At 45.6% G+C, this 21,573-nt stretch overlaps 1 protein-coding gene across 9 annotated transcripts in view; it reads right to left on the bottom strand.

The window, feature by feature from the left end:
* Positions 1–21,573, bottom strand: part of KMO (kynurenine 3-monooxygenase) — a 622,272-nt gene that overhangs the window by 356,554 nt on the left and 244,145 nt on the right. For all 9 annotated transcript variants that reach the window (XM_056566897.1, XM_056566902.1, XM_056566899.1 and 6 more), the window contains one exon: positions 11,433–11,520. In XM_056566897.1, the coding sequence (XP_056422872.1) occupies positions 11,433–11,520 (88 nt within the window). The remainder of the gene's footprint in view (positions 1–11,432; positions 11,521–21,573) is intronic.

Raw genomic sequence — 21,573 nt, 5'->3', positions numbered from 1 at the left:
TGAGGAGGTCGTCCAAGTAGGGTATCACTGATACCCCTCTTGACTGTAACAGAGCTATCACAGGCACCAGAATCTTGGTAAAGACTCGTGGGGCTGTGGCCAGACCGAAAGGGAGAGCCACAAATTGATAATGACCTTCCGGAACCGCAAAGCGGAGGTAACGCTGGTGTCCGGGAAAAATTGGAACGTGGCGGTAGGCATCCTTAATGTCCACCGAGGAAAGAAACTCCCCTTGATCCATAGACGCCACCACCGAACGGAGAGATTCCATTCGTTAATGGTGGACAAGAAGATGTTGGTTGAGACGTTTGAGATCCAGTATTGGCCCCACAAAACCGTTTTTCTTGGGAACCACGAAAAGATTGGAATAGAAACCCCAAAAGCGTTCCCTTGAAGGAACCGGGACAATGAAACCCTGGATGAGAAGGGACTGAAGGGCCTCCCGAAATTCCCTCACAAGCGAGGGAGATCGGGGAGCACGGGACTGAAAAAAAATGATCCCTTGGAAGGGAGGCAAATTCTATCCGTTGGACACCACGTCCCTGACCCAGGAGTCCTTAATGTGCATGGTCCAAAAGTCTCGAAAGAGCAAGAGGCGACCTCCCACCCGAGAAAAAACTGCGGGTGGGGGCTTCCCTTCATGCAGAAGTGGGTTTGCGGTTGCCCGATTTGGCCGCAAAACAGGCAGAACGGTTGGTGTCCGACTTCCAAGAGGGACGCACCTTGAAAAAGGGGACTTTCTTGTCACGTGGAGGCGCCTGGCTGGACCCTTTAGAGGGGCCAGAAGTCCAAAAGGACCGAACGGAAGAAGACTTTCTGCGGAAAGAAGTGCTAGACTTGTTTTGAAGTAATAAAGAGCTCTTGCCACCTGTCGCCTCAGAGATAATCTCATCTAGGAGCTTGCCGAAAACTCGGGAACTGGTAAAAGGAATCTCGGTGAGAGACTTCTTAGATGCTGTCACGATTCGGCTTACGGGTTGTGGATCCGCGGTGTCAGCGAGGGATTGGCGTGGACCGTGCTAGTGGACCGGTTCTAAGAGGCTACTGGTTTTCACCAGAGCCCGCCGCAAAGCGGGATGGTCTTGCTGTAGCAACCAGGTCGTATCCACTAGCAACGGCTCAACCTCGCTGACTGCTGAGAAGGCGTGGGACAGAAGGACTAGGCAGAGGCAAGGTCAGACGTAGCAGAAGGTCGGGGGCAGGCTGCAAGGTTCGTAGTCAGAATGGATAGCAGAAGTTCAGGTACACAGGCTTTGGACACACTAAACGCTTTCACTGGCACAAGGCAACAAGATCCGGCAAGGGAGTGCAAGGGAGGAGATCAGATATAGCCAGGGAGCAGATGGAAGCCAATTAAGCTAATTGGGCCAGGCACCAATCATTGGTGCACTGGCCCTTTAAGTCTCAGAGAGCTGGCGCGCGCGCGCCCTAGAGAGCGGAGCCGCGCGCGCCAGCACAAGACAGCAGGGGACCGGGACGGGTAAGTGACCTGGGATGCGATTCGCGAGCGGGCGCGTCCCGCTGTGCGAATCGCATCCCCGACGGCCATGACAGTGCAGCGCTCCCGGTCAGCGGGACTGACCGGGGCGCTGCAGGGAGAAAGACGCCGTGAGCGCTCCGGGGAGGAGCGGGAACCCGGAGCGCTAGGCGTAACAGATGCAGCATCCGTGTTCCATGCTTTAAGCCAAATGGAACGACGGAGGGCCACTAGATTACCAGTGGCAAAGGCAGCGCAGCGAGCTGAGTGCAAGGAAGCAGAACACAGAAAGTCGCCAGCTTTGGAACATTTGAGGGCCAGAGCAGACAATTCTTCCAGGGGAGATCCCGAGAGAATGCCCTGACGGAGTTGGGAATACCAAACCGTAAGGGCCTTAGACACCCAGGTGGAGGTGAAGGCAGGAAGCAGGGAGGAACCCGCTGCTTCAAAGGCATACTTCGCCAAACTCAACCTTTTCGTCTGCTGGATCCTTGAAGGCAGCTGCATCCGCCAGCGGCAAAGTAGTAGCCTTAGAGAGGTGGGAAACCGGAGGATCCACCGACGGAGAGGAAGTCAACTTGGAGACAAGGTCCTTGGCGAAAGGATATCGCACTTGAACTTTCTTCAGTCCCTGAAACTTCTTCTCAGGGTGCTTCCAGGCAGATTCTAGAATGGCATCAAATTCAGCGTGAGAGCTGAACACTTTGGGTGCCGGTCGGGCATGATGAAAAGATACTTCTGGAGCTACGTCCAAAGTTCCTGGGTCCTCTAGGTTAAAGGTGTCTCTTATGGCCGTAACCAATGAGTTCAGCATGTCCATGAGTCCGAACGATCCTCTGAATCGGATGCCGAATCGGAAACCTCGTCTGCCAGTTCTCCAGGAGAGTGTGAACGAGTGGAGGCAGCCCTAGAAGAGGGAGACTCCGACCGGGTACATGGCACAGGGGAGCCAGAGCGGTGACCACGGGAACGTCCTCTGGAAGAGTGACACGTGTGGCCTGAAGAAGCGGTCGCGCAAGACCTGCGAGAGGAACGCCCGTGTCTACCATAGGAAGCATAGGGAGAAGGGGAACGGGACCTTCTAGAGGGCCGGTGAAGAGTAGACCTCTCCAAGGCAGTCACCACAGAACGGGAGACCTGTGCCAAGTCGGATATAGACTGGGAGAGGGAGGAAACCCAGGCTGGAGGGGCGGATGAACCCACCGGGTCTGAAGGAGAACCTGGGTTAGAAATAGCAAGGGGGTCTGGAGGAGCAGTGGAGGAGGCAGAACAAGTGGGTTCAGCAGAACCTGGCATTTTAGCAGAGCAGATTTTACAAGCGTAATGAGTAACTAATATTCCCGCTATCTGCTTTGAGGGAAGGACAGTTCTGGGCACGGACATAGAAAGAAATGAACAGTCTCACTCAAGTCTGTGTCCCTAGGCAGCTGCTGTGAGGAGAACTCTGCACCGTGGCTGTGAGGAGAGAGCAGGCCGGGTCAGAGGCAAGGGCGCTGTGATTGGCCCCTGCACGGCCCCAAACGTGCGCACAGCGCTGATTGGTGGCTCAGTTCACGCTACTGAAGCGCTTATCCGGCCTGGTGGGCGGAGCTAACGGAGAAACTTAGTAATGGCGCCCGCTCCGAACCCCGAGCGCACACGCCGCCTGTAGAGAGCTCCTATGCGCCCGGGGAACGGAGTGGGTGAAGGGCCGTCGTCAGCCGCGGCTGCCGAAAGTGAAAGTAAAAAGGCGCACGTGCCCGTAAAGAGAGGCCTGTGTAACACACATTGCCCAATAAAGTGCCCCTTACTGTGAAAAAATGCCCCTTAGCTCCACTGCTCCCCCAAAAATAAAAAACAATCCCCCTGCAGGGAAGAATAAAGTATCCCACGGCCAGCCCCAGCTTCAGTAAGGATAGGTCCAAAAACAGGGGTCTCCAGCTGTTGCAAGACCTAGGGAGAGAAAAAATACTAACCTGTGCTGAAGAACTTACCTAAAGAAGTCTTCAGAATGTAGTCTTCAGTCAGCATTGTCATCTGCAGCAAGCCAAGCTCATAGCGAGGCGAACAGGGAGGTAGGGGGACCCGGACCCATGAGGTACAACCCCAAGCACTGACCATTGGCGAGAGGGGGTTAACAGTACATTAAGATGCCTGGCACATCCCGCAATGGGGAAACAGTGAACCGCAGTTCCTGAGTCCCCACCTGAAAAAAGAAAGAAAAAGGAATAAAGCACTAGTGTTGCTCGCGAATATTCGCAATGCGAATTTTATTCGCGAATATCGCATATTCGCGAATATAGCACTATATATTCGTAATTACGAATATTGTTTTTTTTTTGTTTTTTTCACAGTACACATCACAGTGATCATCCCTCTCTGCTTCCAGCTTGTGTAGTCTAAAGAAGGCTCTAATACTACTGTGAGAGACTGGTGTACGAATTTTCGCATATGGGAAAATTTGCATATGCAAATTTTCGCACATGCAAATTTTCGTTTATGCTAATTCAAGCATATGCTAATTTTCGCATATGCGAAAATATAACGCGAATATTACGAATATGGCGAATATATGACGAATATTCCTCCATATATTCACGAAATATTGCAAATTCGAATATGGCCTATGCTGCTCAACACTGTAAAGCACTAACACATTCTCTAAACCGAAAAAATATAAAATATGAGACCTGGTCTGGAGAACACCAGACCAGTGTCCACCTCCTTAAGACACTAAGGTAAAACTGAATTGCTCAGTGGCCTGGAGGTGGTATATCCTGCTGGGAGGAGCCGACTTTTTGGTTACCATAGTGTCAAGCCTCTTAGAGACAGCAGCATATACCAAGGTCTGTGTCCCCCAATGGAGCCGATAGACCATACATCCTGGGAGTTGTAGTTTCTCTTTCAGTGCATTCTGGGAGTTGTAGTTTTGCAACAGCTGAAGGTTTGCCCCCCCCCCCCCCATGTGAATGTACAGGGTACATTCACACGGGTGGGTTTACAGTGGGTTTCCTTCTACCAGTTTGAGCTGCGGTAAATTTTCCGCCGCAGCTCAAACTCCCAGCGGAAAACTCACTGTGAACCCTCGCCTGTGTGAATGTACCTTAAAAACACTACACTACACTAACACAAAATAAAAAGTAAAACACTACATACACACCCTTACATGCCCCCCCTCCCCCAATAATGTAAAACATCTCATACTGCAGTGTTTCCTAAACAGAGCCTCCAGCTGTTGCTAAACAACAACTCCCAGTATTGCCGGTGTGAGGTGGTTTTTTGCGACCCCGTAGATCCATGCGTCCGCTCCTCCCCCAGCTCTCCGAACATTTCTGAAGCTAGAGCTGGGGGAGGGCAGAGCAAGGGGAGGGAGGAGGTTCACGCCCCCTCCCTCATCTCCCCTCCCTGAGCTTGGCTGGATGCAGATCTCTACGGCACGCCCCCTCCCTGAGGGCATAGATCTCCACGGCAGGTCCCCTCCCTCATCTCCCCGAGCTGAGGACGTAAATCTCCACGGCAGGTCCCCTCCCTCATCTCCCCGAGCTGAGGACGTAGAGCAGTGCTCCCAATGAGCTCTATGTGTAAAGGGGGACATACTGCACGGGCTAAAAAGGGACATACTGCACGGGCTAAAGGGGGACATACTGCACGGGCTAAAGGGGGACATACTGCACGGGCTAAAGGGGGACATACTGTATGGGCTAAAGGGGGAAATACTGCACGGGCTAAAGGGGGACATTTAGCCTGTACAGTATGTCCCCCTTTACACATAGAGCTCATTGGGAGCACTGCTCTACGTCCTCAGCTCGGGGAGATGAGGGAGGGGACCTGCCGTGGAGATTTATGTCCTCAGCTCGGGGAGATGAGGGAGGGGACCTGCCGTAGAGATCTATGTCCTCAGGGAGGGGGCGTGCCGTAGAGATCTGCGTCCAGCCAAGCTCTGCCCTCCCCCAGCTCTAGCTTCGGAAATGTTCAGAGAGCTGGGGGAGGAGAGGACGCATGGATCTACGGGGGCGCAAAAAACCACCTCACACCGGACAGCCATTGACTGTCCTGGCAGGCTGGGAGATCGCGTATCATAAGCTGGAGATTCACTGGCTACTGCAATCTCTCTGATGGAGTAGAACTCCACCTGACAACAGGAATATACAAAAAGAAAAAAAGGAGAGAGCGGACCTTGCTTCCAGCACCACAAATTCTTAAACTATAACCAGACCTCTGTAAAACAAAAATAGAGAAACAGAAACACAGCCGCACATCCAAAATTTGTATTTTGATCTATTTGCTTTTCAACATAAATTCAATAACTAGCAGGTTGTTAGTATACATGTTGATCAAAAAGTACAAGCCCACTTGCCACGTCAAGGCCACCTATTCAGAGTGGGTCCCTAACCTAACACTGACATAGCGCTGGACGGCGGCAACCGCCAATGCGACACCAAGCCCACAGGGGGGGGCAACCCAGTGGTCAGGGAGCCCCACTGCTGTCCGACCAAGCCCCTGGCTCCGGGCTACTCCACCTGACAGACAAAGTACCACAGTAACAATGACTGCCGCAGAGCCCCACATCAGTGTGAACACCTACAAAGTGGTCCCTGCCAGAGGCCTGTTAGTTTTTGATAATATGTTGAGAAACAAATAGATCAAAATACATATGGTGGATGTGCGGCTATGTTTCTCTATTTTTTGTTGTAGATTGTAGTCTCTCCCCTCTTCTATGGCCAGCACCCATTCGGCCCAGGCATTTTTAATTAGCAGGAGACTGCATAAGGGTTTCCTCCTAACATTCTCCCAGCCCTCTGGTAGGGTGCACATGGTATGTTTTACACTGGTGTGGTTCTCTGTGGTGGCCATTGTTTCTGTGATGCTTTGTCTGTGGGGTTGTGTGACCTGCAGCCAGGGGCTTGGTCGGGCAGCAGTGAGGCTGTCTGGACACTGGGTCGTTCCCCCTGTGGGCTTGGTGTTGCGGAGGCAGTGGTCGCCGCACGGCGCTATGCCAGTGTTAGGTTAGGGACCCACTCTGAATAGGTGGCCTTGATGTGGCGAGTGGGCTTGTATTTTTTGATCAAAATGTATAATAACAACCTGTTAGTTTTGGAAATTGTGCTGAGAAGCAAGTAGATCAAAATGGTGGATGTGCGGCTATGTTTCTCTATTTTTGTCGATAGCCAGACCTCTGCTGTTAGGGTTTACTTACTTCACCGAGGGAAGCTGCTTCAAAAACGCTCCCCTGGTGCCAGCTGTCAGTGCATGCTAGAAGTTGTAGTTTTGCACCAATTGGAGGCTCCCTGTTTGGGTAGACAATGCATTATGGGTGTTCTCCCCATTGGAGAGCACCAAAAATGTCATAACCAATTTTTTTTTTCTTCTCATTTCAGATCCATGTATGCAGAGGATTACAGCGGATTCGAGGAACCAGGGCTGTGGGGGAGTATTTTTTTTTTTTTTTTTATAATTTTTTTTCCAATGTGTCGTTTTTTTTAATTGAATTTTCAGGGTTAGTAGTGGAAGCTGTCTTATAGACGGAATCCATAACTAAGCCGGGGCTTAGCGTTAGCCCCAAAAACAGCTAGTGCTAACTCCCAATTATTACCTTGGTACCCACCGCCACAGGGGTGCCGGGAAGAGCCGGTACCAATCTGGCTGTGAATAAAACTACGGGGAACCCTATGCGTTTTTTTAAATGTATTTGTCTATGAAAAAAAATGCATAGGTTTTCCTGTTTTATTCTCAGCCAGATACCAACCAAGCAGCAACAGCCTGACGTTACCAGAGTGGGCGAGGACCATTGTTACTGGCCCTCCCCAGCCTAAATAATGCCAGCCTGTTACCACCTAGGCCCAGGAGCACCATTTTTGATGCTCTGGGCCTGTTGGTACCAGCTCTTCACGACACCCCTGTGGCGGTGGGTACTGGGGTAATAATTGGGGGTTAGCGCTAGCTGTTTTAGGGGCTAACGCTAAGTCCTGGCTTAGTAATGGATTCCGTCTATAAGACAGCCTCCACTACTAACCCTGAAAATTCTATAAAAAAAAAAAACACATTGGAAAAATTATTTTATAAAATAAAAAAACACTCCCCCACAGCCCTTGTTAGCCATTTTATTAAAAGAAAAAAAATACAGGTAATCTGCCGTAATCTATCATATTCGTCGTAATCCTCTGCATACACGGATCTGAAATGAGAGGAAAAAAATTGGTTATGACATTTTTGGCGCTCTCCGTTGGGGAGAACGCCCATAATGTAATGTCTACCCAAACAGGGAGCCTCCAATTGGTGCAAAACTACAACTCGCAGCATGCACTGACAGACCGTGAATGCTGGGAGTTGTCGTTTTACAACAGCTGGAGGCACACTGGTTGGAAAACCTTCAGTTAGGTTCTGTTACCTGACTCAGTATTTTCCAACCTGTGTGCCTCCACCTGTTGCAAAACTACAACTCCCAGCATGTACTGGGAGATGTAGTTATGCAACAGAAGGAGGTACGCAATTACAACTCCCAGCATGCCGAGACAGCTGTTTGCTGTTTGGGCATGCTGGGATTTGCAGTTTTGCAACAGCTGGAGGGCTACAGTTTAGGGACCACTGCACAGTGGTCCCCAAACTGTGGCCCTCCAGATGTTGCAAAACTACAACTCCCAGCTTGCCCAGACAGCTGTTTGTTGTCTGGGCATGCTGGGAGTTATAGTTTTGCAAGTTTTTCTCATGCGCGAGTATATCGAAAATAAATTTGCGCCAATGCGAAAATAAATTCACAAGATACAACTACAAAAGTAATGCGAAAATACTTACACTGATGATGATTTCTTCCTTCCTCGCAAATTGGCTGCGAACCATGTTAATAGATGATACTTGTATGGCTTGTACTTCTGCTTCTATCAAGTTATACTGGTATACTTGCTATAAAGTTCATAAATTTTCACATATGCGAATTTTTGAATATGCGAATATTCGCATATGAGGAAAAAACGCGAATATGCGAATTTAGCGAATATATGATGAATATTCCTCCATATATTCGCAAAATATCGCGAATTCGAATATGGCCTATGCCGCTCAACACTAGTGATTGGTACATTGCCACAAATCACTTTCAGGAAAGGCCACAGTCTTGGCAATAGTCTAGTACAGAGTCATTCTTTTGGCACTTAGCTTAATAAAATGGTCATGGTCTATTTTAAATGTAATGTGACTTGCTTACTGGTAACACAAGCATCAGCGGACCCTGCACTACCACAGTGTTCCCCCCAGGGCACCACACTAAATGGAAAAAAATATATTGGGCCCCACGTTTTAACCCCTTAAGGACGCAGAGATTTTGCACTTTTGCTTTGTCCTCCTCACCTTCTAATAGCCATAACACTTGCAATTTTCCACCTATATCAATGTTATATTTTATTAGTTTGGACATTTATGCATGTGGCACTTACATTTATATTTATTTTTGTTTAGATGATATTAATTTAAAAAAATGGGAAAACTTTTATTAGGGAACTTTTTTCACAGTTTTTTAGTCTCCATAAAGCACTATTACATGCAATCTTCAGATTGCATACACTAAACAATGAATTGCCATAGCACAGCATCAATGAGTGTTATCGATATTCATTTGTTACAGGCTGCTGATGAAAGAAAGGGAAGAGACTTCCCTCCATCCTAACAGCTGGTCCGGACCCTGCCATTTCATCAAAGGTCTCCCAATTAGCTACCCTGAGCTACCGGGAAGTGATTTTCAATACTTTTAGACACCAGAATCAATTTTGATTGAAACACCTAAAGGGTTAATGCCGGACATCAGCCCGATCGGCGAACATACCCCCCAACCCGTATGAAGTTTCATAGATGGGAGTGGGTGCAGGGCATACATTAACGTCCTGCTTCCTTATGGTGTTAGTCACTGAATATGTGTCTTTTTCAGTTCTATTGCCCCAATTGTATAAAATCTGTCAGCTTCCAATGCAAGTCTGGCTTTACAAACATTTGAGAAGGAATAGATCATTGTAAAAAAACTTGTAAAAAAAAAATTACTTTGAGTCTGATACAATGTCACGATTTTAACATGAAAGTTCAACTGGAAAGTGGAAACATTTAGGAACCACAGCAACTCCACCATGTTAGACCATGTAAAGTTAGTCCCAAGTTAGAGTTAGTCCCAAGTACTGAGGCACATCATGCATAAAAAAAAAAAGAAAAAAACTGTGCTTGAAGGCCCTCACGAATCTCATCCAACATTTAGTGTCTGACCTCACCTCATAAATGCTCTTTAAATGAAAGGTTTAATTTTCCCACAGATACAGTCCAAAATCATGTGGAAATTGTTCTCAGAAAAGTGGAAGCTGGTATAACTACAAAGCCGGAACCAGCTAAATATTAAAGCCTGTTCATTTAGAGTGAGCTAAAAGCTTCTGCAGATGGTCTGTGTCCCAATATTTTTCCATGTATTGGTATCTGCAAGTTGACATATATATAGGCAAAACTATTGTAAACTCTTGGGTCCAGTACCACGGTTCTATGAATTTAGACACAGAAGGAAATCCAGCTCTATGGGTGCAGCATTAAAACGGGCAGTTCATATAGCAACATACATGTAACAGACAGTAAACACCAAAGCGTTTTGAGTCTTCACGCACCCTTAAACATGCCATTTTAAAACATAGAATCTTAAAACCTTTTATAAACCCATATGGGATGACATGATTATAGTGTCATTCACGCTACAATCACATGTTCCCACATGGGATTATAAAAGGTTTTATTTTTCTAATGTTTAGTATGCCATGTTTAAGGGTCCGTGAGACTAGAAATGTGTCAGAGTTTACCGCTTGTCACCTGTATGTTACTACAGAATCTTGACTAAAGTTCCCGTTTTTATGTTCAAGCGGCAGGAGGAGTTAGCGGACTACTTCTATTATTTGGTCCTAAGAATTAATTGTTTTATCTTTCTGGTAGTTAAAGAAGCACATACCGTATGATGGCCCTTGGTTGCAGGACATCAATGGATAATAAACAAAAGTAAAGAGCCTCCAGCTCCAATAAAAAGTTAACTTTATTGCATGTCTAAAAACCAAAAAGTATATCCCAACACATTTTGGATATTTTCTAGTCCTTATTCATGGGTGTTTGTTAAAAAAAATCAACAACAAACCACCTGCATATAAGCCAACATGCCACCTCCATATGTGTCCTTGATGGAAAATTTAAGCAGGAAAACGATGCTCCACCTAGAGCATTATTATTATTGTTTCATGTGTTGCTGGAACATCAGTCCCTTTTTCAGTTTTTATCCATACTTAGTTGGAGCAAAATGTAACAAATTTGTTAGCCCTGCATTCTGCTCACCATGTTGACACACAGAAAATGCCTGCTTAACCAATCTTTGGTTGAGGTGGATAATCACTGCCACAGCTAGTGATTGGTTAAACAAGCGTTTTCTTCATGTTGAGAGAGGGACCAAAAATAGCTGAGGCTTAAAGGCCTCACATAATTGTGGTGTACGGGCTAAGGCTGACATATAATGAAAAAAAATATTATACTCACCAACCCTGATCCCCTACCACATCTATTTTCACAGTGCCTGTTCCCAGCTGAGCATAGTTTCCTGCTAGGATAATTGGGCAGACTAGAAATGCCGAAATGGTTCTCGACAGATTCTATCTTTTTCTATTCTCTTTACACACTTTTTCTTGTATCCTGTCAGTGGAGAGCTGTTGTGGTTTCATTTTGCTTGTGAATATGGCCTGAAACGCCTTTAAGTTTAAGAATCTGTTTCTTTCTAGCATTATATAATTACAACAATAAGTTATATGCTAACATTTAATTAAAAAAAAGTTAAAAAAAACCTGTTGTCTATTCACTTCTGTCAGCACAAGGTCAACTTGGCTAACTCAAGGTAACAGTGGCTCTCAAGTATCATTGTAATAAATAATTATAATATCATGAAATATAATTATAAAAAAGGAAATAATGTACTGCTTACCCCTGGAAAACCAAAGAACCAGAGTCTACATTGCAGTCAGTCAGTTTGTGTTCAAAGTGCAACTTCACATTCGAAAACTTTTCAGCAGCTGTTAAACAATCAAAAGTATATATTGGTATAGTCACACAAAAACAATGGACAAACTACTGAGATGCCCAGTTCCTGGTTCTCTCCAGCGCCAGGGGTGCAACAAAACGTTCTGCTGCCTGAGAGGAAAAGTGTCCATATCTGTAGACATGATACCCATCATATAGAGCAAGAGAAGTATTACTGTGCAGTGTGTGTGTATATATATGTATATAAATGTATATGTGTATATATATATATATATAAATATATATGTGTGTGTGTGTGTGTGTGTGTGTGTGTGTGTGTGTGTATATATATATATATATATATATATATATACACACACACACACATACATACACATATACAGTACAGACCAAAAGTTTGGACACATCTTCTCATTCAGTTTTCTTTATTTTCATGACTATGAAAATTGTAGATTCACGCTGAAGGCATCAAAACTATGAATTAACACATGTGGAATTATAGACATAACAAAAAAGTGTGAAACAACTGCAAATATGTCATTTTCTAGGTGGAAAGTGTCCCCAAGTGCAGTCACAAAAACCATCAAGAGCTACAAAGAAACTGGCTCACATGCGGACCGCCCCAGGAAAGGAAGACCAAGAGTCACCTCTGCTGCGGAGGATACGTTCATCCGAGTCACCAGCCTCAGGTTAACAGCAGCTCAGATTAGAGACCAGGTCAATGCCACACAGAGTTCTAGCAGCAGACAAATCTCTAGAACAACTGTTAAAAGGAGACTGTGTGAATCAGGCCTTCATCATAGAATATCTGATAGGAAACCACTGCTAAGGACAGGCAACAAGCAGAAGAGACTTGTTTGGGCTAAAGAACACTAGGAATGGACATTAGACCAGTGGAAATCTGTGCTTTGGTCTGATGAGTCCAAGTTTGAGATCTCTGGTTCCAACCACCGTGTCTTTGTGCGATGCAGAAAAGGTGAACGGATGGACTAATTGTGTTAATTCATAGTTTTGATGCCTTCAGTGTGAATCTACAATTTTCATAGTCATGAAAATAAAGAAAACTCTTTGAATGAGAAGGTGTGTCCAAACTTTTGGTCTGTACTGTGTATATATATATATATATATATATATATATATATGTGTGTGTGTGTGTGTGTGTGTGTATGTATATATATGTATATGTATGTGTGTGTATATATATACATATATATATATATATATGTATATGTGTGTATATATATATATGTATATACATATTTATGTGTGTATATATACATGTAAATATACATGTATATGAGTTTATATGTGTATATATATATATATGTATATGTATGTGTATATGTATGTGTGTATGTGCATATGTGTGTGTGTGTATATATATATATATATATATATATATATATATACATACATACACACAGTGACCCCCCCCCCGACCTACGATGGCCCCGACATACGATAATTTCAACATGCGAATGCCTCTCAGAGGCCATCGCATGTTGAAGGCAGCATCAGCATACGATGCTTTTGTATGTCGGGGCCATCGCATAAACGGCTATCTGGCAGCGCAGACTGCTTCAGCTGCCGCCGGACAGCCATTTACAGTGCCCTGTGTGCTGCGGTGACGATCACTCACCTGTCCTTGGGGCTCCGGTGCGTCCTCTATGGGCTCCGCTGCATCGCCGGCGCTCTCCTTCGTCATCATCACGTCGCCGTGCACGCCGTCCCGTCATCCAATAGGAGCGGCGTGCGTAGTGACGTGATGGCGGCGACGGAGAGCGAGGATCCCGGGGAAGCAGAGAAGTCCCGAGCATCTGGGACACCCCGAGGACGTGGCGACAGCGATGGAGGGCGACATCAAGGGTAGCGGTGACGGTCCGGAGCGGCGGGGACAGGTGAGTATAACTTCCTATTCTTTCCATTGCACGGATCCCTCAACATACGTTGAGGGACCACTGTATATGTATATGTATGTATATATACCTATATTAACGGAAAACTTTAAAACATCACTTTTATTATTTACTTATTAAAAATTATAGCACATGTGGTATTCAATTTTTGACATCGGCCGCCACCAGTGTTTGTGACAACAGTCTATTGTGCCAAGTTGAACCATTTCACAGTCCATTTCACAATATAAACAGGCAGTTCATCACTCAGTATGTAGGAAGAGTGCCTCTAAGTCCACAGTTTTTTATATATACCTGCTGTCGGCACGGTGTGCAAACTGAAGTGCTATCAAGGTGCTGTAATATTGCCGAAATTGCACATTGTCCCAATACAGCATAAATAATGTATTCCGTAGAAGGCTGTAAAGGTGCACTTGTTATTGTAAAGTGGTGCACTCTATCCCATATATAGCATTGTATAGTCTATGGACCTGAATGCACATAGTCCCAGCCTTGCATATAAAGTGAAAGATAGACAGTCCCAATATTGCCTCACTGCACAGTGTCCCGATATTGCACATTGACCTTAAAGGGGTACTACCGTGCTGACAACTTATCCCCTATCTAAAGGATAGGGAATAAGTTGCATGATCACGCGGGGTCCCGCCGCTGGGGACCCCCGCGATCTCGCACGCAGCACACCACTCTCATCAGGCCCCGGAGCGAACATCCGGGTCTGATGATGGGGTCGGTGATCGTGATGTCACAGCTCCGCCCCCCTGTGACATCACGCTCCGCCCCCTCAATGCAAGTCTATGGCAGGGGCGAGACAGGTCTCTCGCCCCCTGCCATAGACTTACATTGAGGGGGCGGAGCGTGACGTCAAAAGGGGGCGGAAACATGACATCACGATACTCCGGCCCCGTGATCGGCAGTCATCAGACCCGGAGCGATGTTCGCTCCGGGGCCTGATGAGAGCGGGGTGCTGCGTGCGAGATCGCAGGGGTCCCCAGCGTTGGGACCCCGCGCGATCAGGCAACTTATACCCTATCCTTTAGATAGGGGATAATTGTCAGCACAGTAGTACCCCTTTAACACACACAGACCCAGTATGGCACATTTGTTAGCAGGTATATAGGTACTTATTTCCATACAGTATTTATCTGTTCCATAGCATGTCCATATTTTGGCATATTGCCCTCAGCTGCATCTTGGAGTTAGCTGCCCTTTGAAGTCAGTGCAGATGGCCCCCTAAGTCCTTAATGTTGCAGATCCTATGCGTTTCCGCCGCCTTAATTCATCAGGGATCTTTTAAGCTGTACGATCATCTTTCATATCTTGAGCGGCACTGATGGTGGCCGTCATCAGTGCCGCATGAGAAATGAACGATGATCGTACAGCTTAAAAGATCCCTTCCAGCCATTCCAGCATTTTATTTCAGAGAGAGAGTTTCATTGCAGTGAGAGAGAGAGCAATGTGTGTGTTGCACAGAAAAACAGCTTGACAGCGGTGATTCCGCACAAACCAAAATCATTACAGAAATGCACTGACAGGGAAGGGAGAGAGATAGAGAGAAAGTACACTTTTGGGTGTAATACACAGCAACTCTACTGCTGCAGTGGGGTGAACAGCAACTTTAAAGCTTATAGGGGCCAGTTAGACTGAGCACTAAAAGCCATTGTCACCTGCTGTTAGTGCCTAATAATACTGTACTGGGTTCTACTACACAGCGATTCTGTACTGCTGCAATGGGATGTACCTCAACTCTAAAGCTAACAGGGCCCATTTAGGGTGAGCACGAAAAGCCATAGTCACCTGATTACAGTGCCTAATACAGGTTGAGTAGCGGAGCTTATTGTCCTCTCATAAGTGTAACCTGTGCGTACATAGGTGGTGTACATTTTTTTATCCTTCCTGAAAAACTAATTTGGGCCTACACCACCAAGTATTGATGTGATGCAAAGACCTCTAAAAAAGGTGGAAGGGAACAACGTATGGTCCATTGTAACAGATGGGGGTAAAAACTTCCCCTGTAAGGCCCAGCTCTCACACTATTAATTCCCTTCTTGGCAAGTGTTACTCATCCTAAAAAGGGCAGCCCCACACAGGAACCTCTCCCTATTTCCAAATAAAATCCCAGTGTTTTAGGTGGAAATAGGGAGAGGTTCCTGTGTGAGGCTGCTCTTTTAAGGGCGAATAACACTTACAGTAGGGCCTTACAGGGGAAGTTTTTACCCCCACCTGTTACAATGGACCATACATTGTTCCCTTCCACCTTTTAGAGGTCTGTGCATAACATCAATACTTGGTGGTGTAGGTGGCATGGTGCTTTTTGCACACCTTTCCTTTTGTTAGATGGAAAAAAAAAATTGGGGTCCATATATTTTATTCTAAGAATAATAATAAAAGTTACGTTTTACTTAATGCATATCCTCAATACTTACTTGTGCACACCAACACTTTGACAAAAGAGACCGTTTTATTCTGCCTACCTGCCTCAACTACTACTCTGATCCTGCCACTCGCCTGATGCCACACATCTGATGCCAAGTTCTCCTTCTTTCACCCACCTTTGTCACCAGGTACTGGTATTAACACCTACCACCCCACTGTAACTACGGTCAGGGACAATACATGTCCTTTAGGGCCCACGGGGTGAATGTGCTTACTGCACAAACACAAGAGCAACTTGGACAGGTCATGCAGCTTCTGCCTCCATGCTCTCAGGACATTGGTCCTGCGACAGTGTGCGACTCCGCCTCCTCCTCCTCCACTGTGTCCTCAGCCTCCACTGCATGGACAAGTCTTACTGCCCCTCCAGCATACCATGTATGCAGGGCACGATGGTTTGCCTTGGCGAACGGAGTCAGACGAGAGGAACTGCTAGGTCATTCATCAAGAAACCAAATCATGGATTACTCCACAAAAACTGGAAATGGGAACCATGGTGACTGACAACGGGAAGAACATCTTGTCTGCGCTGAGTCAAGGAAGCCTGAGCCATGCACCCTGCAGGGCACACGTGTTCAATCTGGTTGTCAAGCGGTTCCTGAAGTGTTCCCCCCCCCCCATCTGCAAGACATCCTAACAATAGGAAGGAAACTTTGCATGCACTTCAGCCACCCGTACACTGCAAAGCACACCCTCCTTAAAGGGGTACTCTGGTGGTTAAGATTTTTGGCTATATTGCATCTTCTTTTAATGTTCATGCTTTTTGCAATTGACATGTATTATATGTTTGTGTAGCATGTGTCTTTTTTTCTTACCTGTTTGTGGGCCAGAAAGTTCTGTAGTTCTGTGTTGAATCTCTTACTGTTGTCCACATGTTAGGATTAGGCTGTGGACAACATGTAATGGCTTTTTTTTTCTCTGTTCTTTCAGAACTGCATGAGAGATAAGCCACACCCCCTCATATCCCCCTCCAGGTGGTCACAGGTGTGCATGAGAAAAAGAAGATAGCGGGGGGGGGGGGGGGGGGGGAGAGAGGACATACACATCTCCTGCTTTGTCTTCTGAGGACGCAGGTCTGCACTGAAAGAAGACAGAGAAGATAAGAGTGTTGTCTGAAGGGGAGGATAACAAAGTGCATGGGCTGGGGATGTATAGAAAGCAGGGAATAAATCTTGGACTGGGGATGATTTCTATATGTGAAGGGAGGGGGGGGGACTCCTGAATAACACATGCTGGGAGTTGTAGTCCCTGTTATGTGTGTATGCTAGTGTTTACAAACCAGTGTGCCTCCAGCTGTTGCAAAACTACAACTCCCAGCATGCCTGGACAGACTTTGGTTATGCTGGGAGTTGTAGTTTTGCAACAGCTGGAGGCACACTGGTTGGGAAACACTGCCCTAGCCTATTCCGCATACAAATCAGGTTACACCAGTGTTTCCAAACCAGTGTGCCTCCAGCTGTTGTAAAACTACAACTCCCAGCATTCCCTGACAGCCTTTGGGCATGCTGGGAGTTGTAGTTTTGGAATAGCTGGAGGCACACTGATTGGGAAACACTGGCCTAGCCTATTCAGTATATTACAAACAAAGTGCATTGTTTCCCAACCAGGGTGTCTTCAGCTGTATCAAAACTACAACTCCCAGAATGCCGGACAGCTTTTGGCTGTCCAGGCATGCTGGTAGTAGTAGTTTTGCAACACCTGGAGGCACCCTTGTTTGGAAACACTGGAGTATGCCCTACAGAGGTGTGGTGAACTATAACCCCCAGGAGACTACAGAGGCAGCATACTGGTGTTATACCACAGACTGAAGACTCCTGAATGACACATGCTGGGAGTTGTAATCCCTTTTGTGTGTGTATGCCAGTGTATCCCAACCAGGGCTGATTATATTAGTATGCTGTGTATAAGGGGGCCGACCCGGGAAAATAGTAGGGTGGGTAAAGGGCAGAACAAAAAAAGAAAAAAGGAGCCGCCCCAAACCAGCAAGGCATGTGGCATACTGGGATTTGTAGTTTTCAGCACAGCAAGAAACAGGAAATAGAAGCAAAGAGAGGAAAACAAAGTGGGGGATAAAAAGACAACAAAGAAAGGAAACAGAGTAGGCTAAACAACAAGAATAGAAATGAAACAAAACAAATATGGTAATTCAAAAACGGAAAAACACGTTGACCACTGGAGTACCCCTTTAAGCTGCAGCGTCAGAACGGCATCCCCCAACATAGTCTGATTTGCGACTTTTCCACATGGAATTCCACCCTCCATATGTTGGACCGACTACACGAACAGAGGAAACCCATTACCGATTTCTTGATGATCCAAGCGGATAGGGGGACTCCCCTGTTTAACTTCAATGTCAACCAGTGGCAACTCATACGTGACACCTACTGTTTGCTTAGGCCTTTTGAGGAAGCCACATTATCCAGTCGCCAGGATTACAGGATGAACAACGTCCACAGCTTCATTTCCTACAACACGTGTTTGAAATCATGGCTTGTTAGGGCACTGGAGACAAGGTGCCTACATCTCATGACCACATGAGCCCGGTGGGGGCTGAACTGGAGGGGGAGGGGGAAAGTTGAGCACAGGCAAGGTTTTGCGAAATGGGTGGTTTTTATAGTCATCTGACAGGAGAGGAGGAGCAGGCTGTGTAGCTACAGGGTGATGAGGAAGACTAGAAAGAGGACCCAGACACACCGTGGACATGTGGTCTCCTCATGCTGCTGGCACATTAAATGAAACTTTATAGGTTCATCTATTTGATATCTTCAATTTAAATTTTAAAAAGTATCTTTAATCTTTTCAATTGTGAGGACCTATCGTCTTGCCAGGCTGTTGCCACCCCCAGACTAGGTCATTCTGCCACATTATGGTCTTCTCATGCTGCTGCCACCATGTGGTTTCCTCATGCTGCTGGCACATTAAAAACGAAACTTTTTAGCTTCATCTATTTGAAATCTTCAATTTAAATTTAAAAAGATATCTTTAATCTTTTCAATTGTGACGCCCTATGGTCTCATCAGGCTGGTGCCACTTCAAGGCTAGGTCATTCTGCCACTATATGGTCTCCTCTTGCTGCCACCAATTCCAGGCTGTGTCATTCTGCCACATTATGGTCTCCTCATGCTGCTGCCACCTCCAGGCTGTGCTATTGTGCCACCATATGGTCTCCTCATCCTGTAGGCCACCATGTGACTCCTTGTTATATTGGGTTTTGTGGTCATACAGTATTAGTTCAAAGTAAACGCTTCAGGCACCCAGGACATTAACCCCTTAAGGACCAAGGACGTACCGGTACGTCCTTGGTCCTGCTCTTCCGATATAACGCAGGGTTACACAGTAACCCCGCGTCATATCATGGCGGGCCCGGCATCATAGTGAAGCCGGGACCCGCCTCTAATAGCGCGCAGCGCCGATCGCGGCGCTGCGCGCTATTAACCCTTTAGCCGCGCGCTCAAAGCTGAGCCGCGCGGCTAAAAGTGAAAGTGAAAGTTCCCGGCTAGCTCAGTCGAGCTGTTCGGGATAGCCGCGGCTAATCGCGGCATCCCGAACAGCTGACAGGACAGCGGGAGGGCCCCTTCCTGCCTCCTCGCTGTCCGATCGCCGAATGACTGCTCAGTGCCTGAGATCCAGGCATGAGCAGTCATCCGGCAGAATCGTTGATCACTGGTTTCTTATGAGAAACCAGTGATCAACATAGAAGATCAGTGTGTGCAGTGTTATAGGTCCCTATGGGACCTATAACACTGCAAAAAAAAAGTGAAAAAAAAAAGTGAATAAAGATCATTTAACTCCTCCCCTATTAAAAGTTTGAATCACCCCCCTTTTCCAATAAAAAAAAAAAACACAGTGTAAATAAAAATAAAAATAAACATATGTGGTATCACCGCGTGCGGAAATGTCCGAATTATAAAAATATATCATTAATTAAACCGCTCGGTCAATGGCGTGCGCGCAAAAAAATTCCAAAGTCCAAAATAGTGCATTTTTGGTCACTTTTTATATCATTTAAAAATGAATAAAAAGTGATCAATAAGTCCTATCAATGCAAAAATGGTACCGTTAAAAACTTCAGATCACGGCGCAAAAAATGAGCCCTCATACCGCCCCATACACGGAAAAATAAAAAAGTTATAGGGGTCAGAAGATGACAATTTTAAACGTATTAATTTTCCTGCATGTAGTTATGATTTTTTCCAGAAGTCCGACAAAATCAAACCTATATAAGTAGGGTATCATTTTAATCGTATGGACCTACAGAATACATATCAGGTGTCATTTGTACCGAAAAATGTACTACGTAGAAACGGAAGCCCCCAAAAGTTACAAAACAGCGTTTTTTTTTCAATTTTGTCGCACAATGATTTTTTTTCCCGCTTCACCATAGATTTTTGGGCAAAATGACTGAATTCATTACAAAGTAGAATTGGTGGCGCAAAAAATAAGCCATTATATGGATTTTTAGGTGTAAATTTGAAAGAGTTATGATTTTTTAAAGGCAAGGAGCAAAAAACGAAAATGCAAAAACGGAAAAACCTCCGGTCCTTAAGGGGTTAAACTTGTGAATCTAATCAAAATCTTCAATTTAAATAAAAAACAAATCTCTTCATTCTTTTCAATTGTGAGGCCCTATGGTCGTTGTCATATTAACAGCAGAATTACCACAAGAATCCAGTGAAACAAGTTGGAGCGATAACAATGAACCATAAGTGATTAAGTTAAACATTTGCACTTTCACAGGCGGGGTGGTGTGGAGAGGCAGGGGCTGGTAGCTCGCCTTGCAGAGGACCGCCATCTGGATTTTAAGATACAAGTACAAGCTTTTTCACTGCAGCAACTTTCTAGCAGTATGCGCTCACTTATCCAATGGCGCAGAAGCTGAATGTGATCCTGTCCAAGTTGCTGGTACTGCAGTCCCTCCCTTTTCAAGTGGACACTCAGAGCAATTTAAAATTAAATGAAATAAAAATTAAATAAAAAAATCTCTTTAATCTCTTCAATTGTGACACCATATTTTCTCCTGACCCTGCTGCCACATCCAGATGCTCTGCGGCAGAGAATCTAACAGCGATGCCTGTAATCTGAATACTGAATAACAGTATTTTCTCACTATCACAGCACACTCCCTAAGCATGTTACAACAAGGCAAAGTGTTCTACACCCCTATTGAGGCTCTCTGCAGCCCAGAAATAGCAGTTTTTAATAGCGATTCGACGCAAATAAATTCAACAGAACAAATTTTTTTGGAGAAAATTCGGTGAATTGCCCAAATAAAATTTTTACAAAATTCCCTCATTTCCAGTACTGAAACCACAAAAGGTGCCAGACAGACAGCATGTAACATGGACAGATATAATATACCAGCCAGGTGATAAGCAGTGCATGGGTTCCTCCAGAAATTACACTCAGAGTCCTTTATGTGATTTTCTGCAAACTCCTGTTCAGCTTTAATGTCTCTTTTACTGAGGAGAAGGTTCTTTCTGGCCACTCTGCCATATCTTACCCACTGATCAATATAAAACAATGTGTCTGAACCTTCTCCGGGATAGAGATGGGTATGCCATACTTACCTCTGGAACTAGAAAACATGCTTGTTGATGCACTAGATAAAAGATTGATTGACAGGGATGAGTTTCAGTTCCTCCTACCCAAAAAACCACAAATAGCTACTTTCTACGCATTACCAAAAGTCCATAAGGGGCTTAGTCCCCTAAAAGGACGACCAATTGTATCTGGTATCTC

The sequence above is a fragment of the Hyla sarda genome, chromosome 3 (genome assembly GCF_029499605.1).
Source record: "Hyla sarda isolate aHylSar1 chromosome 3, aHylSar1.hap1, whole genome shotgun sequence".
NCBI classification, from domain to species: Eukaryota; Metazoa; Chordata; class Amphibia; order Anura; family Hylidae; genus Hyla; species Hyla sarda.
The sequence above is the reverse complement of the archived record's forward strand: the minus strand, read 5'-3'. Positions and strand labels throughout refer to the sequence as shown.